At 35.1% G+C, this 24929-nt stretch overlaps 1 protein-coding gene across 3 annotated transcripts; it reads left to right on the top strand.

Moving 5' to 3' along the window:
- Positions 1–165: 165 nt before the first annotated feature.
- LOC130806101 (uncharacterized) lies at positions 166–24212 on the top strand. 3 transcript variants are annotated; one of them, XM_057671031.1, is made up of 27 exons: positions 166–426; positions 1185–1344; positions 2785–2877; positions 3845–3947; positions 4403–4565; positions 9533–9704; positions 11085–11213; positions 11484–12074; positions 12253–12873; positions 13805–13873; positions 15623–15736; positions 15826–16068; positions 17271–17318; positions 17783–17914; positions 18541–18684; positions 18778–18840; positions 18950–19060; positions 19215–19298; positions 19385–19432; positions 20596–20670; positions 20851–20946; positions 21401–21481; positions 21564–21635; positions 22277–22321; positions 22412–22495; positions 22598–22701; positions 23656–24212. In XM_057671031.1, exons 2-27 carry the CDS (start codon positions 1189–1191, stop codon positions 23732–23734), a joined length of 3720 nt encoding a protein of 1239 aa, XP_057527014.1. In that variant the 5' UTR covers positions 166–426; positions 1185–1188; the 3' UTR covers positions 23735–24212. The 3 variants fall into 3 exon arrangements, with proteins under 3 accessions (XP_057527014.1, XP_057527013.1, XP_057527015.1); XM_057671030.1 differs by having other exon boundaries at positions 172–396; XM_057671032.1 differs by lacking the exons at positions 166–426; positions 1185–1344; positions 2785–2877; positions 3845–3947; positions 4403–4565 and having other exon boundaries at positions 9566–9704; positions 11090–11213.
- The last annotated feature ends 717 nt before the right edge of the window (positions 24213–24929 follow it).

Here is a 24929-nt window from a genome sequence, read left to right as displayed (position 1 = left end):
TACATTTTTATTTTATGTGTTCCATTAAATTAAATCTATTTTCATTTTTGAATAAAATTGCACCACCTCTTTTACTATCTACTTATTTCTAACGTAAAAGCTAACAAAGTCCTTGAGGTGAAAATTCTATTTCTATATATATATATGTCAGATATCTAATTTCTTAGTTTTGGTGCGAATATAAAAAAGAGTATTTTTTTTTTTTTTTTTTTAGAAAACCAACTTGAAAACCCTCCCCACCTTTGTCTTCCAAACGACTAGGCCCTAATCGTCTCTCCGTTGCTTTCTTTCTCTTACTTTCTTGGCCTCACAGAATCAGGCAATTAGGGCTAGCGACGAATACCCGGAACACCGTCCGCAGACATTCGCACCGTATCTCTTCTCTGCGCCGCCACCGTTTGTTTCCCTTACTTCATCTATTTTCCTGTGAATTATTTGTCTTTCTCGAATTGTCGTAGATCTGAATTCTTTTGTATAACTTCTTATTTGATTGTTTTTACTATTCACAATTTCAAATTTTGCGAATTTTATTTATTGGTTGAGGTTTAGTTAATTTCTAATGCATTTTATGGTTCAAATTTGAATTAGGTTTAAAAAAATGCTATTTTGTTTAATTGTTTGTTGCCCAGTAGTCAGTGCCTGTTTTTTTGGAAAATTTAAATACCGCTTGTTAAACAAATGTTAGAGGTTTATCTTTGGATTGTTTTAGTCAATAATACGTTGCTAATAATGGTGTTAAATTGCATTTGAGATTGATAATTGGTAATAAAATTTGGGATTATGTAGAACATTTAGGGTAAAAGATACTATGTTTAATTATTTGTTACCGAGTAGTTCATGGCTTATTTATTTATTTGTTTGAGAAAGCCTAAATGCGGCTTGTCAACCAAATGTTTTAGGTTTGTTTTGAATTCTTTAATTGAATTATATGATAGCTAATAATGGTTCTGAATTGCATTTGAGATTGATAATGGGTAATGAACTCGTGTTTGGTGAATTTGGGTTTTTTAGAACATTAATGCTATCATTAGTTTGTGAATTTGAATGGCATTTGGAGCAACATTATGTTGTATTGAATAGCTTAGATTTTTTTTTGAGGCTTTAGGGTTAATGCTGTACCTTATTTTGGTTTATTAATGTTTGGATTGAATAAATATAGTAGTTTGCTCATTTCTTTTTGGCAGGGCGATGGATGAGATTGGTTTGAAAGTGTTGGAGCATTCCAACATGCTGAAACCAGTGTCGCTGGCCTTGTTAAAAGATGAAGATCCCAGTGTTGCTTGTCAAGCTATTGTTAGTGGCATGAAGTTTTTTGATTCTATACTTCAAGACTTGGTTCAACAGGTTATTATTTCTCTTCCCACCATTTTATTAATTTTAAAAACGGAGAAAATATGCAATTAGTAGAATCTGCTTTCTATTTTATATTTTCTTCCCTTTGCAATCATTTTTACCACTTAGTTTATGGAGTGTGGACTTTGTTCAATGAGTCGTAGAGTATTTGAGTATTGTTGTATGAGGATTATGTATTTTATTGCCTCAGAGAACTCTTTATTTCAAGACTTATTGTGGTGGGTAATGACAAAGAAGGGTATACTATCTAAAATATATTAACAAAGGATATGTGTTGAAACAAATGTTAGAGCATGTTGAGGAGTGGATTCATCTATCACACGTACACAAGGATAGACATGAAGACTGTTTTGCTTGCAATGATGACCATACAGGATGAGATATGGTCATATATCATTTTTTGGAAGAGGCTAGTGTTAGTGTTGCTGCACAAGTTATATGGTACTTCATGGAGTATATAGATAAGGCAATAAAGAAAATTAAAATAAGGAGCATCTTGTACATACTCCATGGTGTATGGAATAAATTGTTTATTCTATGTTGGAGTTACGGGGCCAAATCTTCAATCTTGTGGATTTAGGATGAGTCAAGACTGAACTGTAAAACAAAGTATGTAAGTTGTCTGTCTAATAATTAGATGGAATAAGAGGAAGATTCACTGTATAAATTGTTCGAAGCTATTCATGAGGCCCTAAGTGAGATGAGTATCTTGGGGCAATTTTTAAAGGAATGAAGATGATGGACTAATGGGATCATGGCTTACTGCCTTAAATGAAGAGCTGGTAATTGTGTACTGGCTGCAACATTTTTCTAGGTTTTTGGAATATAATTTGTAGCAATGCTAGACTTTGGCTTTTATATTTGGTTGGAATAATGGGGACTTCTATGTAGTGATGCACGTGTAGGATGATTCTTAGGGTTACAATTTTTATGAAGATAATACACTAAAATGAGAATAAACTGTTGATTTGGGTTTGTGCAGTGTCCACTACTGAATGTGTCTTGGTAGGGAAGAATAGGAATTGGAGAGCTTGGAGCAAGGATATTTTGAAAGACATCTAGGGAGTTGAAGAATGACTTAGTTGGAAAGGGCTGAAAATGTTACATTGTAAATGGGTTTTTAGTGGGTAGCTCTAGATTGAACTGTATTTGAAACAGGATCTTGTAGATGACCTGGAGATAGATTTCTTGTTCATGCAATTGGATTGAAGCTATGATGTTATTTTTTTGTTCATTGTTTTTTCTTCAAGTTTGAGCTTCGGATGTCTCTTAATGAAGGTGGAAACTGAGTTATTGCAGATTGTTGGATCATGTTATATGTTTTTCTCCCCTTTCTGGAGCTTTAACTTCTTGGCTAATTGGCACTATTTATGTGTCTCTTATACTATGGTTTGGCTACAAGTCACAGTTTTTTATTATTGCTTGCTGCAGTTTATTCGAAATGGCAAAGTTGAGAGATGGGCTGAAGAGATGTGGATGCGGATGATTGAGTTCAAGGATGCAATACTTTCTCTCATTTTTGAGGTAATGTTTCTGCCTCTATACGGTATCAAAAGGTTACTTTCTTTTAGCTAGTCAGGTAGCTTTTTACTATTCAGTCAGTTTAACATTATATTTTTAAACAAATGGTTTTGATCACTATGGACTTAGAGTTCTCACTTGTGACACTTTGTGTTTCTTTAGAGCCCATTTATGTTATTTTCTGAGAGGAGCATTTTTAATGCATTACATCCCACTTTTTTTGATCTTAAATGGGGTGTATTAGCATTGTGCCTCTGTAGCTATCATTTAAATCCCACTTAAAGCTGACTGTAAGTATATGACACATCAGGCAGCCTGGCAGCTGGCTGCTGAACTAATGCTTTTGTCAAAGCCATCTTGTTTTGGTTGTAACGGAAGTAGAAATATGGGGATTTAGAACAGCATTAATAAGGTGCAATTGTGCATACATTTTCTTGAACAACTGTTATCCTCATTTTTATGGATAATATGCTTGTTATGAAGCTGGATTCTCACTGCTTTATCGGTTTGCCTTGGCCTCTTGATGGTCTATGTTGCTAGGACAGAAACTAGTTTCTTAACTGTATGAAGCTGGATTCTTGACCTTTTCCATGTATACAAATTATGATTTCCACTAGGTTTCAAACTTAATGATTTGTCTTTACGGTTGTCATTTTTCATGGACTTAATTTGTGAAGTAATCCGGCCAACATTTGGTATTTGAGACTTCAACATACAAGAGTCAACACTTTGTTTTACAACAAGCAAAATGATTGTAAAGCTATGTAACTTTGATGCTTATTTGTCAATCATATATACATAGTCTTTTACAATTATACGATTATTATATGCATTGTTTTGTGTGCTTTAATAATTTCCTTGCTTTATTTGTGTAGCGATGTTTTATTTGTTGCTTTGTGCTATGTGATACACCATTCAAAGTTGGAGATAATTATTTTCTCATTTTTTTTTGTTGCACTTGCTTTCTTAGCCGGTTTCTGTGCGGACAAGGTTATTGGCACTGAAGTTTTTGGAAACATATGTATTGGTTTTTACCCCAGATGCAGCTGATACTGATAGACTGAACTCTGGAGGTATTCCATTGGATCCCGTTTTTTGATATATTCTTATTGGCAGCCTGCTTTGATTTTTCTTTCGCAAGTTTCTAGGCCTTTGATTCCTTAATAGTGATGTTTCTTTTTTGGCGCTTGCCTTTGTGCTCATTTGTATCAAATTTTCCCGGATAGTCGCAAAAAAGGAACTTAATACATCTGATAGGGTAATTCTTGGTTTAGTTTATGTGGTTTATCATGGCTCATGCTAGAAGTATGTTCAGAAATTGACCTTTAAGAGTGAGTATTTTTTGTTGAACTTATTCATAATAAATGACATTAGATGTCGGCATTCAACAATCTTATTCAGGTTATACATGATTGAAATGAGTTATGACAAGGAAATTTTTAGAAACTTCCAAAATTTCTGTTCAGTTTACTTTTTTCGTGGGTCTGCTATTTATATGAGGTGCTTTTGTCTATAATGGCTATGACAGGTAAGGAGCGCAGATTTAATGTGTCATGGTTGCCAAGTGGCCATCCAGTGCTAGATCCGGATAAACTCATATCAGAGGCAAACAGCCTGTTTTCCTATTTATTAGACATGTTAAAATCATCTAATAGAACTCCCGGTCCATTGACAGTCACTGTTGTGAATTGGTAAGCTCCAATAGTGCTTTTCCTTTCGTATAACTTGTTTAGTTGTGTTTCTGTTTAATCACTGCATTAATTGGTGGGAGACACATGTTTTGATGGGAAAATGTTTGGATACAAGAATGATTGTAAAATATTGGTATGTTGGGGCATGGAGTTTATTGGTCTGTTAATCTACAATTTGAAAGAGGGAAATAATGTAGTTGATCTTTTGGTAAATTTTTTCCTTTTAAATTGCAAGATAATAGAACAATGCAAAACTTTAATTCCAAAAGATTGGCGGCTAAGATAAGTAGATTTTTTAAAATTTCTATTTGTTTACATCCTTCAATGAATGGTCCGTCTTGGCTATCATTTTAAAAATTTGAAAACTGCTACAGCGTTGAATTCTTTTCTTTTTTGTTCACAGTTGTAAAGAAGTTCGATGGGATTCGTTTTGTCTGTTATGTTGTGTATGCAATTTGAACACCTGGGTGATCATTTGTATGCAAGAAACTTCTTGTGGGTCCACGCTTCACCTACAAAGAAAAACTACTTGTTTCACTTAAAGAAATACAAAAGTAGCGAAGTAAGGAAAGTGGTACAGAAACCTAGTCACTAAATAGTTAAAATTATGCTGTTTTGGGCCTTTTTCAAATTGCACGTAGAAATATGGGTGATGTTTTAGCTGCAGGTTTTGATATATCGAATTATTAGTGTAAATTCGTTTTAGGAGCTCTCCAGAAACATAGTAGTGCTGAACTGTTGACGAACTTAGTGTTTCTACTGTACTCTTTTAACTCTGGTAGAGTTTTCATCTAATAGCAATTTGTTTGTGTTTTTTTGTAATGTTTGTAAAATATTTTCTTCTGTCACATATTTTTGGGTGATAATATATTATTATTACTTTGAGTTTTCATATACATTGTTCAGTTTTTGTTCAAACTGAAAAACATAGTAGTTCGTGTGTTTGGTTGTATTTGTCCACAGTGCCTCATTTTCTGTCTGTTTGGCTGACTATTATTGAACTTTTGATATTCATTATTGCTTTTTTTGGACAAGTTCAACAATTTTTACTCCTTTGGTGGCTTAGAGTGGTTTTTGTGGCTTAGAGTGGAGTAGATAGGCCTTTGGTAGTCCATTTTCTCAATGTAAGTGTTATTAGCTAGAATTTTTTAGTGACCTGGAAACATATGTCACCTAGATAGTGTAGCGAATGGATGGGGATCAACATGTGATGCATTCTTCTTATCTGTCATCTATTGACAAGACTTCATTATTCAGCAATTTGATGAGGATTTGTTAGATCGGAAGGTAAGAGTTCCGATTACATGTTGAATGTATATTTCCTCCAGGAGTTTGGCAAAAGTATTGTTGTCATCTTGTTTCACCAAATTGATGTCACATGATATTATGACGTCTGAACTCTTACTGATGTCATTAACTGTCTTCAGATTGATGAAGGCATCAAATATCTATACTTGTATATGGAAACTCTGTTTCTTTTCAAAACGATTGACTCAAAGCTCAGAGCAGGGTAGTACCAGATCAACTTCTCTTATGTTGCATATGTGCGGCAAAATGGCCAGCATGTTTGGATGGCGGTAATTGGCATTTTGTAAATCCTTGAAGCTGCTGTTTAATTGGCGAGAAAACCAAGTTGCCGGGGATAGTCAATATTAGGCTGCACATTTATTCAGTGTTGGTCCTAGCTGATGCCAAAATCTGTTGGACTGCAATAGGAAGCTCTAATGGTATAAGAAAATTGCATTCAGTTTTGAGAGGAATTTCGTTGTGAAGCGGCAGTTTATGTTCCTAAATGTTTAAAGGATCAGTTTGGGATACTGTTATAGGCTATGCTGCTGTGTTTGCTTGCAGCTGATAGTATGGTTGACTTTTCCTTTTTATGGATGTATATACTGTCTATGCACATTAAATAACTACAATCAATAAAATTTATTTGTTCTACATTACTATTGTATCATAATGATCTTAGTGTAAATGGTGTTTGCTGAATCGACATAATTGAAATATGTATGTTCTCGTCATAAATAGTTGGACTTTTTACTGAGTTCTGATGCACAATAATATCTGTCTCAGCTTGAAAAGGTCTTTTTTTAAAAAAAGCTTCAGATATCATCAAACTATGCCTTAATTTGTCAAAATAAGTTCCCTTTGTCTCAGTTGATTTTAAAAGTTTTTTTTTTTAAAGCTTCAGATATCATCAAATCTTGCCTGAATGTGTCTAAACAAGATCCTTATGTGTCTGTCAAAATATTGTTAAAGATGTTATCAATTCTTACTAAATGTATGTGTCTGAATTTCATTATCTGTCAAAAAGGGAGTAGCAGGCATGAGCTCATTGTTTCACTATACTGCTTTTTCAATTTTTAAGTGAAAATTTGTTGACTGCTTGTTGACTAGGATACAGAAATAGCTTTCAAGTTATATGCTGTTGCCCATTAATTCTAGTGTTTGACAGAAAACCCTTCAAAAGGATATAAAGTAATGAAAGGAAAAATTCCCCTTTCCTCCTTAACACTTTGTCTATTGTTTTAAGAGCATTTGATTCTGTAGATGTTGCAGCATGTTTTCTTTTCAGAAAGCCTTAGCAATGTTTATGGCAGGATTGTTGAGCTTATTATTGTAAGATGTATCATGTCATGAGGATTTTGAGTATGTCACTGATTATACCAGTGCCCTGTATTCAACATATGTACTGGGTATGTTCTGAGTGGTTATTGATTGAAGATTGCTTATGATATTGTTTACCTGAGAAAACTGGATGTGTATGTTCGGTTTACAACATTTATTTTAAGGGATCAGTGTATGGTAATGTTTCACCAGTGACCTTTTTTAAAACCTGAGAGAACCACACGTGAGAAGCACCGATTTGTCTTCTTCTCAACCACTGAATCCTGTCTGAACCTAATTGTGACTGCTGGTATTGCTTAAGCCATTAAGTTGCCAAAAACGATGGAATGAATAGTAGTTGCTTGGGAGTTTTCTGAAAATTTAATTTTGTTGTGTTTGATTAGTTGCAGCAGCATGTTATTTGACTGTTTGAGATGCTACCATGGAATTGAGTTTGTACGCTGTGGCGAAAAATAACCCAAAAATGCTGCTTGTGGTGCTTTTTTTTGATTAAGGCTTAAGTTAATTTCAATTTATCGGTGAGACTGTTAGAGCTTCAGAAGATGTTCGTACTTTGAAATTGTGGGTTGATTTGATATAGATAAGAAAGTTGATTTCTAACCAGTTTTATGTTTCCCTAAAGGAATGAGATATGAATTAAAGTTCTGATTGCAGTTCAATAAAGGTGGTGTTCTGGATTGGAACTTTTAAGGGAACCATGTGGGTTGCTGTAGCTATACTGCTGCTAATCAAGATATTTTAGATTTTGTGCTCTATGCATTGAGGAACCTAGCAGTCTAGCAGAGTTGTTCAATATTGAATTGCTTAGTAGGAGTTGTCAGTAAGGACCAAGGAGTGCTACTATGGATGCATTCTGAAGTCTGGCTTTGATGTAATGTAAATTTCTTTGTTCTATTGATTGTGGATCATGGGTTTGTAGCTATGTGACACTTTTGTATATTTTTTCTATGTGTTAACATTGACCTGGTGGTTCCCTTGGATACTAATTGGATGCGCATTGCCTGATTGCCGGTCACATATGAACTGGCATCACTTAAGTTGGGTTCTTGCTGCATTTGTCATAATCACTTTTGAGGCACTTGGGATCCACTCCTGTTTTTTGTTTGATATGTATTATAACTTGTAATATAATACTTTGACATATGTGCAATAGTTTGTTGGTCTCAATAACTTTGGGATTACTTTGATCATCCTGTCTCCAAGGATTGGCTCAGTTCTTTGCTTGTGTTTTGCAGAATCCACACTTAACATGTGTGGATGTTTCTTGTGCATTTTGTTTACAGAAAATGACTGAATTGTATTGTATAAAGGATTCGGGATAATTTGTTTCACTAATCTTATGTTCCTTAATTTAAATTAAGAACTTTCAGGTTAGCTAGTTGGGATTGGTTGAATAGAGGTGTATTTTTTGATTAAGTTACATGGACAATGTTGAGTATCAGGTACCAACAAGTCCAAATGTCTTTTTTAGCTATTTTAATGAAAAAATTTGACTTTGGCTTTAAATGAAGTTTGAGTGTCCCATACCAGTATTAGATTTAGGGGAAATGGAGAGTCTGCAACTCTGAATAATAGAAGTTTCAATCCATCTCATAGACAGCTTAGTGGCCTCATTATCTTCATTAGTTTGTGAGAGCTATTCTGATCCCCTTTTTTGCAATTGTTTCTTCCCCTCTCACTAAAAATTTTTCTTTTAGAAAAGATAAGGACTTCATGTTAGATTATATGTCAAATCAAAGACTTTAAATAGGATGCAATTTGGATTTGCATACATTAGTTTGATGCATTGTGCGATAAGCTATTATTCCACATTCTGGGTTATATAGGGTAAATTTTGAAGTCATTGGATTTTGAAGTTAAGGATAGTTCTCCAATCATCTTTACCGTCCCTTTTTTTATAAAGGATTACTGAGGAAGACTGTCTAGCCCATGTTAAACAGTTTTTTTAGGAGCTCCTTAGTAAACTCGATTTATTGAAAAATTAATATAAGCTTTTGAAAATGATACGATATCGATGGCCATTCTGTGATCTGGCCTTTACTTTGTTCCATTTACTGTACAACTTTTCTTCTTCTGTTGGGCCTTCTTTAGGAAGATTATTTTTCGTATTATTTTTCATGAGCATCATTTACTTGCTTTTTTATTTGTGGAAAAGGTTATCCTTTTTTTCCCGGACCTTTAACCAGTTGTGGATAATGCCATGTGTTTTAGACCATGATTTTGGATCCTTCTGAGTGTGGGATGTTCCTCCATGATGTTGTGTATCAATTTCGGACTATGGCTTGTTTATTAGCAAAAATATTGCTGGTCATCTCTAATTATATTTATTTTTATTGCAGTCTGGCATCTATTGCAAGAAAGAGGCCTTCACTCTTTGGCCAAGTTTTACATGCACTTCTTGACTTCCAATCAAACTCTGAAACAAGAGGAGGTCATGCTGCTAGTTTACAATATTCTGTTAGGAGCGCGTTGTTGGGGTTCTTGAGATGTACACATCCTGTCATCATTGAGGTACTTGCCTTTTGTAATTGCGAGTCTTACTGGTGATAAATCTCGAGAGCATTTTTTCTAGCACAAACGCCCAAACCCACTCTTGCGGGGGACCACTAAATGACATTGGGTAATTGAATGTTGTTGTTTCTCTTTCTTGCTCAACTAACTCTATCAACAGTCTCAGGGGCGGATCCAAAAATAAAATCAATTGATGTCAATGTATTAAGTATTTTTTTTTAAAAGATGTTAATAGTAAGGTTTGAACCTGGGATATTAATGTCACACACTAATGCTTTAACTAACTTAACCAATACACATATTAGCATATTTAGAGATGACTTGTTAAATTCTGTAAGTTGAAAACATTAAACTGAGCTGTGTCTGCCGCTGAGCAGTCTCAATTTTCAAATTATGTCATGATTATTCATGATCTGTAACATTCTTTTTATGTTGTTTGATATAAGTCCTGGTGGCTTACTAGCGTAAATGGAATCTCAGTGGATTTTGCCCTCTTTATTAGAAGAATATTATCTGTGGTTTTTGCAACTACTTTGTTATGTCTGTTCCTTTGTTTTACTGCAATGAGAAGTCATATTTCATGCAAATTTGCATAAACTGTTGTTACATTGTATTTACTTGTCTCTCCGATCATAAATTCGTTGTAGTTTGCAACAAGTAAATCGTAATGTGGAAGTTGACAATTTGAAAATTGCTCAACTTAGGCATCAATGTCTATGATCCTTGTTGTTTAGGAACCATCACCTATCAGGTTGGTGACTGGATCACTGGACTTTGTTTTCTAATACGCCTGTAATTGTAGAAGGTGTTTGTGCGTTATAAAAATTTCTCCATTACCTTCAGAGATTAAAGATAATTGGTGCTTGTTCATTCCTTTTTCTTTCTTTTGTTTCCATACTATTTGCTTTATGGTATTTAGAATACTAATAGTTTTTTTTGCTGTTTTTGTCTCCCCTTTTAATAAAAATATCATAAGAGATCAGAGATTCGTTGTTAGCAGCTCTGCCTTTATTGAGAATTTTTGTTCCACCAAAAGTTCGCTTCCATAGCTTGCTCGCGCAGGCTTAGGGATATTTCACTTCTGATTTGATCGATGTGAGAGATTTTGGGGGATGTGAGGTGAAATTAAGGGGACAGAGGGTATACGTTTTCTCATCATATTGTGAAACCAATGTTGGATCACCTAATGCTTTGATTTTACATTTCTCTGCCTTTATACCTTTTTTGACCTTTCTCTAGCTTATAAAATTTTGATTTCTGTGAACTACCATGAGTGGCGACCGTAGAGTGATTAATTTCTGTGGTTTTTGTGTAGTCTGGTGCTTAGTTGCAGTGGATGTTTGCACACTTCTTCTGATGGGGTGTATTGATTATTTTTAGTCCAGGGACAAATTTATTAGACGTCTGCACTTAATGAATGCCGGTGAAGCCGCTGATCAAGCTCTTCGACAAGTTGACAAAATGCTGAGGAATAGTGAGCGTTCATCACGTGATCCTCGGGCTGTTAAGGTATTGATTTCCCTTTCTATCAATCAGCTTAGATCCTTCTCTTAACATATGGATCTAATTTATTTTCCTATAAGGATAATTACTATATTGCATTTACTTAGCTTTTGTTGATATCAATATGGAGTGACAACAGTTATCATAAGGACCTGGTCTAAAATGTTTTATCAAAGTGGGATTAAATTTTTAATTTGATTGTCATCAGTGTTTTCATTTTCATTGTTTATGTGTATTTATGATTAAAGTTTTTATAATCCGACTTTTGACGTGCAGGAAGAACAATCATCAACCCAGATTCCACATTCTGGGGATTTAATGAAAAGGAAGGCGTTGCATCTGCACAATGATGTGCGTGATAATGGTGTGGAGATGGCTTCAAAACGTATGCGTTACTCTTCTAATGGAAAATCTTCAGATCAAGTTCAGGCTCATGGGTCTGTTGATGATAATTCTGCTGATGGGATCTCTTCTGAAGCTTCCCTGGCAAATAATAATGTGAATCCTGTTGAACAAATGATTGCTGTTATTGCTGCATTGCTAGCTGAAGGGGAAAGGGCTGCTGACTCACTTGAACTTCTAATTTCTCAAATTCATCCTGATTTGCTGGCTGATATTGTCATAACAAATATGATACATTTGCCAAGGACTGCACCTTTGGCAACGCAAGGGGTCTTGCCGTCAAATGCACAAAGTTTTCCTTCTGCGAGTGCTGCGCAAGTTGCTGATAGTACTTCTCTGCCTGTTCATTCACAAATGTCTGCACAGCAAAGCTCCAATACTTCAACAGTTACCGACAGCACATCTCTTCCTGATTTGTCTGGCACTTCTAATCTCCAAGTGGATTCAAGACGTGATCCAAGAAGGGTATGCTTTGTAGTTTGCCTGCCATTTTGAAGTTGCATGTTGCAAACATTGACGTACTTGCTAGTCATCTTAGATCAATATGCATTGCAGATTTTGGCTGGGATCAAGTGTTTTGTAATTTATGGGTAAATTATATGTTAAATTCTTGCATGCTCACCTTTTAGTGGCTTGTTTTTAGGATCCCCGCCGCTTGGATCCCAGAAGAATTGCAGTACCTGCTGAAGCACCATCACTTCCTGTTACAGAAGAAACTACCTATGTGTCATCTGTATCCGAAGGTCCTGGGTCTGTAACTAAATCCACTTCAATTACTGCTGAAGCAAATACCGAACCCATCTCACCACATTTTGCACCAGAGACTGAAGTTGATGCAAAAGGTATGAGAACTCCTCTGGTTCTCAAGAAAGAGGACATGGCTAAAGAGGAGGGAGAGAATGGATCCAGAGAGATACCTAGTTCAGATAATAATGTTCATGTTGATAAGTCATCTCGCTCATCTGACCTTGCTGTCAATGAGAACTCCATCGCTCTGGCATCGATGGTCACTCAGACAGATGTAACAGGGCTTTCTTTTGTCCATGAATCTGATGATGATTCTCCGCCTGTTTCAAATGAACGTGTGCCTGAAGAAACTTTTGCAGACTTGCCCGAAATTCCGTCTTACATTGATTTGTCAGAAAAACAGCAACAAACGTTGAGGAAACTGGCCGTTGAACAGATCATTAAATCGTATAAAGATTGTAAAAACAAAGAATTCTGCGGCACCAGGATGTCTCTAATTGCTCGGTTGGTCTCTTGGGTATGTAGATTTCCGGTTTTCCATTGTATTCTATTGGGTGTTTTCAAATGCAACATTGTATGCTAGCAATTTTACATGTTTGGAGATGATTCATTGACATTTAAAGTTCATCGGGAACTGAGAAATTTGCCTTATTTGTAACTGGAAGCTTTTGAAACTCTTTTCAATTATGGAAAGTTGGACATATTAGCCACTAGTACTAAATGTTGAAAAAGAATTGAACTGGCTGTATTTTGTAAGTGCTAGCTGAAGAGTTCTTATGTGTGTTTCAAGCCCCTTGGAACGCCGACTTTAAGAAGAGCACTATGTAGTTTGGTAGGGGTAATTGATACGTTGAAGATAGATAAATCTATTTTGTGCCATGAAACCTCTTTGGAGGAAGTTGGTGGGTTGTCTTCAAAGATGAGTTGAGTCAGGGTCAGAGATCGCGATGCTATTCTGACAGTTTAAAATGTGCAAGTTAGTAAGAATCATTTATATAAGGGATCAAATTTTTTGCTTACTACACGAGGATGGAAGGCCCATCCTTTCGGTGGTGATGAGTTCCACCTCTTGAATACTTAGTATGCTTCTTTTTAGGACTATAGCATGTCTAATATTGTTGTCCTACGTTAAAGGTTTGATGCTAATACTGAATTCCTTAATGATTTAACTTGTGATATTTTAGGTCATGGGCGAATATCTGACTGTAAATCCACTTTTTTTCCTATTTGTATTGGGAGAGGGGTGGTAGCCTTTTGATGAGTTGATGTTTTATGTGATTTATTGTATCTGTATAGTTTTTCTTGTTATTATAAATTTGTATTTAAGAATTAATTTAATTTTCTTTTCTTTCTTCTACATGTAAATAGATGTTTAATAATGGAATATTTGCTCAACATTGTTGGATAGATGCTTGAGATATGATTATGATTTTATGTTTCTTCTATAGATGCAAGCTGATGACCTTGTATCGATGATGGTGCAACAAGATATTGTTTTGGATTACAAAGACCAGCAGGTATGAGGTTCTTAGATTAGAATCTAGGTTTTATGCCTTTTTAACATTCTCTTTTTTTTTTTTTTTAAATTTTTTTTTTTTACTTAAATCTGTTGTTCTCTTTTGTTCTTGGACCATCACCAAAGTAAGGTTGAAGGGGGTTGGATTGGATTGGCAAATTAATTTTTGAAACGCATGACATGCTGTTACTGTAGTAGTTAGGACTTAGGACCTGTGGAGTTGAGACATTATATTAGAATGGGGTTGTATCCTAAGTTTGGCCGAATCAAGAAATGCTAATAGTAATTGATTATTTTTTCTCCTTAATTCTCTATGTGAACATTTAGGGGCTTTTTGGTATAGGGGAATCAAGAAACAGAAAAGTAATTGAATTCCCAGATTCCCTGGCCTTCTCAATAATTATCAGTGTCTATTTTACTTTTTTAGATTCCTCATGATCCCTCTCATCTCATGAAGGAAGCGGGACATGAAAATTACACTGATTAAGTCTATTTCCTCATCTACCTGACAACAATTTTCACCACTGGTGACCTTTTTTTTTACCATCTATGGCGTCTCGTGACCACAACCGATACCACTTGTTATACGTCAATACAGGGCTGTAGGGCCTAATGTATGTCTTGAAGAATCCAATAATGAGGATAGTGCTATTTGGGTGCTTTTTACTGCATAATTTGATTAAAGTAGTATTTGACTGTGTCTAAATTGATTTGTGCTGATTGAAAATCAGTTTTACTAATTTAAAATTGAATTTTTCTGAAATATCATTATTACTGTAGTTCATTTGCATTTTCAATTAGATGATAGTCTAGATATGGAGGTTAAGTATTCATAAGACATTAATACTACCTGTTGTGGGATAATGGTCACATAGTCTCAATCAGTGTTATCTGTTTGTGAGACACATCTCCATTTGTCTGATGAAATCCTAGTTAGTTTGTATTTGAAATTAATATGGATATGATCTTGAATGGTCAAATCACGCATGGGTTTGCCAAAATTTCGAAGCAGTTTTTTGTATATACCTCAAATTTCTAGATTGTTTGCATGAAGAGAACATCATAAAATAATCCAGATGTATGCTTTGATTTATAAAACCTGGATTTGTCTATTGAAATAGATGCTGAAATGAGGAATTGTTTTGGTGCGGTATTGGGGTTTTGTTTTGGAGATTGATTTGAATAAGATTGTGTGTATGTTGTTGGTATGCAATGTCAGTCATATCACTGATAATCCTCTCAGCTTATTATATGAGACTTTTAGAGACTTCAGGCTGAAGTTGTTATATGTTTGACTATTATTGAAAATTTGAAACCATTAGTTGGGAATGGGATTGGGAATCCACGTGCAACAGAACTCTGGTCTGTTTTTTTTTATTTATTAAAGTTTTTATTCATGTGGGTTTTGTTGAACTTCTTCTGTATTGTGCATTTTTATAAAACTTTGTTGCTCGGGATTGGGTACTTGTGTGGACTCTGGTTTGTGTCCCAAGTGTTTCCATTTTCAAATTGGAGCGTCAAGGGTGTCCCCTGGGTATAATTTTATCCTGACTGCTGATACTGCTGCATTTCTAGAAAGCCTTAAGCACGCTGTATTTCTATTGTTAGTGTAGCTTTTTCGTTGAGTTCTCTTAGGGACTGTCTTGGGCAAAATGAAGTTTCCTAGGTACAACCATAGACGCTTGTGTTAATTGTTGGATTTTGCATTTCATTATTCCTAGAGGTTAATTAATTAAAAATTTTCTTTCAGGGACATGAGCTTGTAATGCATGTTTTATACTTTCTCCATGGTCTAATTACTACTGAATCAAGTGAATTGTCTCTTGGCGCCACCGACTTGTATGAGAAATTTCTTACTGGAGTGGTAAGGATGGTAACATAATACATTTCATTAAATTTTCTCTTCATTTGAATTATTTTTAAGATGGATGTATGCATTTTGTGTCTCTGTAGGCAAAAACTTTGCTGGATACTCTGCCTGCTTCTGATAAGTCTTTTAGCAGACTCCTTGGTGAAGCTCCGATGTTGACTGATTCTGTAATGGGACTATTGGAGAACCTTTGCTATTCAAATTTGTCGAATGTGCGTGGAACAGATTCTCGAGATGATCGCATAACTCAAGGTCTTGGGGCTGTCTGGAGCTTAATTTTAGGGCGTCCACTAAATCGACAAGCCTGTTTGACTATAGCTCTCAAGGTTATAATGTTTGGAAATTAGCTGCATGAATTTTAGGTTAAATGTTAATTTTTGTCTTGATCTGGTGGGTACTGAAATTGCTTCCTGATTAGAAAGATAATTGTTCTGTCTTACCTAGTTACTACACAATCTTCTAATAGTTTCTTTCTGAGTCTTCATATGTTCTGTGAACCTTGTACAGCAAGAGAGCAACCTATCTTGGTCAATGTCCCTTCATATGCTTATTTGTTTTGCTTCATGGACAATTCTGATTTTCATCAGACTAGAATGCCTTTCAGCTTTGCACTTTTCAGAACATCTTCTTGAAAAGGAAATGCTCATCTACTTTCTTTAGCAATCTTTAGGGATAGGTAGGTACATTAAATTTGTGTGGGGATCTATTCCCTACTTGATTTCTTAATAGGTCTCACAAAGATGTTCTGCAAACCACTATCGGGGGATAAAATCTGTACTGGAATTTGGTCAGAATCCAAAATGAAGTTATATTACCAACTAATATATGTTGTGAGACAAACAAGGGAAGATTTCAACTTCTTTGATCTTGAAAGTGAAAAAAGGATTCATCCATTATGAAATGCAGCTTTCCAAATTGAATGCTCTAAGTCTTCAATGGGATGCGTGATTAGATTGCTCTTGATCTTGTACTATTTGTTTTGAAGAAATCATAATATATTCCATAATTTGAGTATACATGATGCGAGTTTATGGAGATTTATAGCTTACATGATGTGAGTTTATGGGGTCTTTTTAGGGTTATTGTTGAGGGACGTACATTGCGTCCGGCACCAAATAAAAGTGAAAAGAACTTGGGCTATTACCTGCAAGCCAATGGCACCCCAAACAAATCGGAAGTCATTGGTAATTTTGACTGGTTAAAGTTTCCTCAAGTCATCTTCTAGAGTCCTTTTCATGCGTTTACTGTTCTTGAAATTTCTGGCTTTTACAATGTAACATAATTTGTTAATGTTCTTTTGCTTTATCCGTGTCATAAGTTCACTGCCACATTTTTTAATGTGAGTGTCTGATTAAGTTTTATAGATTTGGAGGGACAGCCAGTGGGGTGTGTGTGTCTGTGTTATAGTGGGTAAAAAATCTATCTGATACTATCACATGTTATTCAACAAAAGCCTGAATGTTTGCATATATTGTGGATTTTTCTCTTGTAATCTACAATTCTAATCATATTCACATTCTTGATTCAGTGTGCTGTTCATTCAGAAGATGATACTCGTGTGAAGGCCATCCGTTTGGTATGCTTGCTACTGTTAACCTCTTCATACTATGATGCATGTGATACTGCAATTCTCTTGTTTTATCCCACTATAAAATTGGAATTCAGATAGGAGCACAGGACTACTAAAGTCAGATGAGAGTAATTAGCTCGATCCAAACAAAATCTAAGTCTTCATAAGATCAAATTTTGATCAGATATGTGCAGATAAATTGATATTAGGGCATATAAATTACCTTTTTATAAGATCAAAATAGCTCTGATACGGGCATATATATTTAGTTAAGGGCAACTAAGATCAGGTTTGATAATACAGATGCACATAGATGAGTTAATTGCATATTGCGAAAAGAGCACTCTTGTCCCTAAAATCTTGAACATATTTGGCATAAGGGAGCCGTTAGCTATTTTTGTTCCAAATTTATTTAGACATAACTTATTGATCAAGCTTTTTCTTTGATTTTTTATGAAATAATTCGTCAGGTTTCAAACAAACTTTATCAACTCAACTACATATCTGAAACGATTGAGCAATATGCCAAGAACAAGTTGCTTTCAGCTGTAGAATATACTTCAGATGCTGAGACGTCCAGTTCTGCTGGTTCAATAAAAGAAGTAAGAGTAAATCTCTCTCTCTCTCTCTCTCTCTCTCTCTCTCTTTCTCTACCAAAATGTTTACAATTGTGGTGCAAGAGTTAGGCTTTTTCTTTTTTAGTCTCTAAACACCCACAAACTGAAGAAACTTGGTGAAATATTGGCAAGAATGATTTCAACCCAGAATACTCTTTCCTTAATTACATTTTTGTGTTTCCAAAAAAGCTGAGAATATTAGTGTATTTCCAAAAAAAAAAGATAGTATAAATTGTTGGCTAACCTCGACTCTACCTGAACTGACTGAACCTTGACCCAGTTTGACTAATTACCAATCCAACTGTTCAAGTTCGGTTTCATATTTTCCAATTCTCACACACTTAGGATTCCGACAGTAATTGGGTCAGTAACATCTTACATTATTTGGTAAATTTTTTGTTATAGAATTTGCAACTAACATTATAGTCACACCAAACAAGTTTCCTTTAGTATTTTTGTATTTATGCTCACAAATTTCACTCTGGAGTTGAAACTTTCATTTCACTAATGTCTTGTATTTGTCCTGTGATTAATTTTGCCATATTCATCCTTAGTAGAAGTTAATCTTTGGTAAGTTATGATCATCCTTATCATTTGCTGATTCTCTTCAGGTAGGGGTTGGTGAAGAAACTTCTGTTAGTGGTACTCTACATTCGGATTCTGGTAAATTGCATGTCGTTTCTCAACCTGGTCCCAGCGTGTCATTTTCAGAAGCTCAGCGTTATATATCTTTATATTTTGCCCTTTGCACAAAGGTTATTTAGATCTTGTATATTAGAGCACTTCAATTATCCTTAATATTCTTCAATTATCTTAATCTCTTTTATTTTCTGGTATGCAAACTGCAGAAGCCTGATCTCCTTCAGCTTGTGTTTGATGCCTATGCACGAGCTGGTAAAAGTGTGAAGCAGGTATAATTATTAAGCTTTGATTGAAAGACTAATCATTGAAAACTTTTAATGCATATCTTACCATTTCCCAGATTTTTAAGACTTGTTTACTTTATATACAACAATGCAGGCTATACATCGTCACGTTCCGATTTTATTAAGGTCTTTGGAGTCATCATATCCTCAATTACTACGTATAATTTCTGACCCACCCATGGGAAGTGAAAACTTGTTAATGCTGGTTAGTTCTTTGATATATTTCCGTTTCTTTTACTTTCATTTCCTAAATGGAAATTGTAGTGGTCTTGATTCTTGAATAGCTCACTCCCCTAAACCTTCTTTAATTTCTAGCATTTTCTAATATGTGTTCATTCTTGCTTTGGCGATGGAAACAGGTGCTCCAGACACTGGCTGAACAAACCATTCCATCACCTGATCTTATTTCTACCGTCAAACATCTCTATGAAACTAAGTTGAAGGTTCTTTCTCCCCTAATACATTTTTATGACTTCTTGGTAATCGACTGAATATTTGACTTATCTTCATCAATGGGTTACTATTGCAGGATGTTTCTATCCTGATTCCGATGCTATCTTCGCTTTCAAAAAACGAGGTGTGTCTACTATTTCTTCCCTTATTTCCAGTATTAAATTTGTCATTCATTTTGATCGTATTCTTTAGTGCTTGTGTTTATAGTTCCTATGTGTTTCTTTTCATTTGAATTCCATGAGATTAAGCTTGAACATTGTAGAATTTGAAGTGTTGCTTTCACTCGGCATTTTATGTGGATACTTTAAGGTTTCTTTCATCTCGGTGATGTATGGGGGGCAGGGTAGTATGGGTTCCTACCTATGACAGATTGTCTGCATGTGGGATACTTTCTAACTGCTTGGTGAAGTATGATTTTTTTTTAGAAGTTAAGATTCTCTTTTAGGTCCAGTTAGTTCAACAATTAAACTGATTTTAACCGATTGAAACTGATTTTACTGAAATGATTTTTACTGATTGATACTGATTTTTATTTATTGTAATTGATTTTTTTTGTTTACTTATTTTTTAAGATGAACTAAACTAGACCTTAGTGGATTGCATATTTTCAGTGTACCACCTGAGGGGTATCAAAGGCCTGAAGCTGTAGAAGCAACTTTAATATTTGGTTTGAGGATTTGGGTTGTATGATAAGCATACTCTAGCTGGTTTCCTCCATTTTTTAAATGAAAATAATTTGTTTTTGGAGTTCTGAAAGAGCTGAACTCACTTGCAGCAGCTTCCCTTACAACAATTGTTGGGGTTGTTTATTAGGCTCGTTGAAAGGACTAAAGCTTTTTGGTTCCCACGCTGGTGGGGAATTTTTTTTGGTTTTTATCTGCTCTAGAATTATTTCCTTGTGCTGGTGGAAGCACTTATTGATTTTACCGTGAAAATTTCTGTTTGAGTCATTTGAGGTTGGGTTCTCACAATGCAAAATCAAAGGTGATTCCATTTTCTAGGTCTTCCTCATTTATAGCGTAATGGTAGAGGATACTTGCTTTGGGGTGGGAGCTGTATACATAAGAATTTTAAGGGTTTATCCATATCTGCTTTCAATATCTAGAGTGGTCTTGATTGACATCTTCCAAATTTATCCGTGCAACTTCTATGTTTTGCCTTTTCTTGATTTTTACTGTACCTTGATTCATGTATTTTGTTTGCTGCCCAATATTTTTGAGATTATGACTTTGGTGTTGTTGTCATTGATTGTGTATTATGTCTGTTTCAAATTTTTTGTGAACTCAGGTTCTGCCCATATTCCCTCGGCTTGTTGACCTTCCACTCGACAAATTTCGACTGGCACTTGCTCACATATTACAGGTACAAGCAATTTTGTGAAGTTCATGTATCATTTGTCATCTATGCAAAAAGGCTTTTGGTTCTCTTATAGCTTTTTATAATAATTATAGATGAACGATATGATTTACTACTTTATCAAAGTTCATGTATCATGCACATTTTGCTGTCCTCATAATTTATAACGAGTTTGGTGTGCTGCAGGGATCAGCTCATACTGGTCCAGCATTAACGCCTGCTGAAGTTCTGGTTGCTATCCACGACATTGTACCAGAAAAAGAAGGAATTGCGCTTAAAAAGGTAGGCCCCCCCCCTCCCAATTAATGGTTCAGGTTATGTATGGTAGTTTAATGGAAAGACTTTTGTTACTGATTTTGTTTAAGCGTATTTGTCCTCATTTTCATTTGTGAAATATTTAAAAATCCACTGGACTATGGCCCAATTTGATATTCAGTGTGTTCTTGATGCAATAGGTAGTGCTATGACTTCTCGATTGTGAAAAAGATTTATGTTTATAATTGCTATGTGCGTTTTTAAAAGTATCCACAATCAGACTTGTGGCTTTTGTGTACAAAATCTGCTCATTAGATCTCTGTTTTTCTGTTGCCAAGTACATCCAATAAGTTTCATGCACTGCACGGTTTATTCTCTTAAAGCCTCTGCATTAAAACATTCTAATGGCAGGTATTCGGATTCGCGCTTGAATTTTTTTGTTTGCAATTTGCTTATAATATTTTCTTTTTTCTCATTTTAGGTAACAGAAGCTTGCTCAGCTTGTTTCGAACAACGTACTGTGTTCACACATCATGTTTTGGCAAAGGCTTTGAATCAGATGGTTTGTGTATTTTGTGTTTTTTGTATAGTTAAATTGCCTTGTCATCTCAAGCACGAGGATTATAATATGTTAATTGTTTCAGGTTGATCGAACTCCACTTCCTCTATTATTCATGAGAACAGTAATCCAGGCAATTGGCTCCTTCCCTACTCTGGTATGGTCCATTCTTTTACATGTGTGCAATTTTAGTTCAGTTAACACTAGGGATTGGGAGAGTACGTAATAGCATTCCGTGAAAATTTTTCAAAAGCCTTTCTGAAATTTTGTTTTAAGGAAAAAAAGTGTTTCTAAATATTCTATTGTCGGTGTCCCATGTTCTGTAGTTTGAGTCTTTTGTTTCTTGAAAGAGTTCTTTTTCTCGAAAGAAAACACTGTATTATCAATAAAGGGTTTGAATCTTTTTGTACTTAGTATCCTGTTAGTCCTGTGAGATTAATAATGTAGTAATGAATAGGATCTTTGTTCTGACTCTTGAATACCCTGGAAATTTCCCTTATTCTACTCAGTTGATTGAGAAATTTCTGTTAGATCTCAATTTATTCTAAGCAACGTTTTTTGGGGTGTTTTCTATAAACGTGACAGTATCTGTATATAAACAATTTGTATGACACACCTATTGCCCCACACATCTTTGTAATCGCCTTGAGAGTATATATGAGGGCTGTCTGTGTTTGGCATGTTCATCATCCGAAGCACAATGTACAAATTTTGCAGTGTATAGTGATCTAAAATAGTATGCTGCGTGATGTATGGTTACGACGGACGTATATTTGACCAAATTATCTTTGTATCTAGGTTGATTTTATCATGGAGATTCTCTCCAAACTCGTTGATAGACAGGTGATCATACTCCACAATGTTCAGTAATATCTCGTGTTCTTTATGTAGCTTCTTTACAATGCTTGAGACTGATTTATAAAATACGTGCAGATCTGGAGAATGCCAAAGCTTTGGGTAGGGTTTTTGAAATGTATGTCCCAGACGCAGCCACATTCATTCCATGTTTTATTGAAGGTAAAAATTAAAATCTAATATGCGCAAGGTTATTGTGCCGAGCGATTACTTTCTGCTTGCATCTTAACTTTTTTTTTCCGGGTTTTCGTTTGCGCCTTGCAGTTACCGTCACCCCAACTGGAAAGTGCTCTAAATAAATACCCTAATCTCAGAGGTCCCCTTGTTGCTTATTCAAGCCAGCCAAACATTATATCTTCCTTACCAAGGTAATCTTGAGTCTATCTTTTAGCTTCTGATGCAAGTTAGGGGATTTTAGTTTTAAAAACTAGCTTATAAGTCCTTTTCTGCTGCATATACTCCCTTGTGGCAGTTTTTAGTGAGCTTCCCTTGTATTGCCATTGATTCCATACTAAGGTGCTTGTAATGCCATTCCTGTACTTACTCACGTGAGTCTTGTATGGTGGAATAAGACCAAAAAAAAATGAGATTTATGTGCGGCTCTGGTATGAACTGACCAATTGGACTAAAACAGTTAAGTAGAAATAAAATGATAAACGAGACAAAGAGAAATTATATTATAAAATGGATAAACAAAGAAAGATTATCACCTAAAAGCAAATAATAAAAGATAAAACAAGCTATTCGAGATGCTTGCAATCTCCTCAAATGATTATAAACTCACCCACCATATGTTTTAACAATTTTCATGATAACTAATGACTCCCTGATTCCCCTTATTTAATAAACCCCCCTCTTAATACTACTTATTCCCCAAGTTTTCCCTAATATGGCAATTAACTATTATTCCCTTTCGCAAACCAAGTATCCACAATATCAGTTCATTGCGGGCTCACATGAGAAGTCGACACTTGAAACCAAGGTATACCTGTTGAAAACCTTTTCAAGGTGGTTTTGAAAAAGATTTAATATGTATCGAAATATGAATAGTAATTCTAGCATTTTTCCTTCTTTAAAATTATGAATAGTATTGAAATATGCTTACCATACATTTATAAGTATGAACTAGAAATGGCTAAACTTTTACTTGAGATTCAACAAATATGTATCAATGTTTGTTTATTTAAAAGATTTTCCAAGACAGGTCTTTACTGTATGATCGGTTTGCAGAGCTTATTCTTGCACACAGCCTTCTGTTTTTGTAACAAAGACGTCATCATTTGTATGTATTGCTACTGAATTTTTGTAGTTTCCTCTCGCAGTTCAACCCTTGCGATTCTAGGTCTTTCAAGTGAATTGCATATGACAAACTCACATCCTGTAACTTCTTTGCATACATGAGATACAAGTTCTATCTGTGGGACCACATCTACGTGACAGCCTGAATGACAGATCGGCTATATGAACACGCTCGGTTTCTTTTTTCATCCGAGGTTGGTCCAGCCACCGATTACCATGTTTTCATGATGACGGATAGAACTCGGTCCCATTAGAAAGTTGAACTTGGCAACAATGGCGTTGGTGGGGGCTGTGAAAGTATCTGCAATTTGGAAAACTATTCCATTTGGGATCTCAGCAGATTGATTGGAGGCGCAAATAAATGAAGGGTGATCTCATCTGTTTGCTTCGAGTTAACTTACCAGTAGGCTGTGTATAATATGTATATTTGTATTTTGTTTTAGGCTGCCCCTTGCTCTTAACATAGTTCCAGTAGAAAAATAGAAAAAAAAAAACCCTATTTGATATCAATTTTGGGACTGGTTGCTGCCTTAATTGGGCATCACTAATAATTGCATAATCTTCTCGCCTGCTTTGCTGATATGGAGCTTCACCCAACCCACCCCTTTGCTGGTTTCATTTTTAGGGTATTTTGGTTAATCTTATGATGTAAATCTACTCATTGCTTAAAGTGCACGAAACTCGACTCACTCGATTCATATCAGAATTCTACATTTTTGTTGTATAATAACTGTGGTTACAGCCAATGTGCACCGTCTTCCATCCTACAGTATGATCATACTTATAATCTTCAGGGCACGGTTTGGGACAGTACAGTATGATCATACCTATAATCGTCAGGGCACGGTTTGGGACAGTAGACATTGATTTTATCTTTGTACATGGATTCTTGTAATTTCACAGTACTGTGGTCTTTGCCGATCTAATATGTTGGGAATCCTATAAAGTGCATGAAAAGATTTTTAAAATTGAGTATTTAATTTCAAAGTCTATACTATATGCTATCGGGATGTTTTCAAACATTTTTATAGCATTGTGAGAGTGTAATATAAGAATCCTTATTAGTTTATGCGTATGTGACATCATGAATGTTTTGGAAAATTTTAAGTTGGGGCCTAAAATAGGTCATGACTACCTGATTTTAAAGGTTATAATTCACAATTTCTTAATGTTTTGAAATTTTATAGAATGTAAGAATGCAATATAGGAATCCGTAATTGGGTCACCACGTGCCCTAAAAAATTATATATGACACCAAGGTCACATTATGAGCTCCTAAGAAACCTTTTGTGTGTGT

This window comes from Amaranthus tricolor, chromosome 2 (assembly GCF_026212465.1).
Source record: "Amaranthus tricolor cultivar Red isolate AtriRed21 chromosome 2, ASM2621246v1, whole genome shotgun sequence".
NCBI lineage: Eukaryota > Viridiplantae > Streptophyta > Magnoliopsida > Caryophyllales > Amaranthaceae > Amaranthus > Amaranthus tricolor.
Note: the sequence above shows the minus strand (reverse complement) of the source record. Positions and strands in the feature narration are given on the sequence as shown.

Coding starts and splice junctions, on each gene's coding strand:
- LOC130806101 (XM_057671031.1), top strand. CDS start 1,189: ATGGATGAGATTGGTTTGAAAGTGTTGGAGCATTCCAACATGCTGAAA. Junction 3,948..4,402: donor TGATAGACTGAACTCTGGAG/GTATTCCATTGG, acceptor TGGCTATGACAG/GTAAGGAGCGCAGATTTAAT. Junction 9,705..11,084: donor CACATCCTGTCATCATTGAG/GTACTTGCCTTT, acceptor GATTATTTTTAG/TCCAGGGACAAATTTATTAG.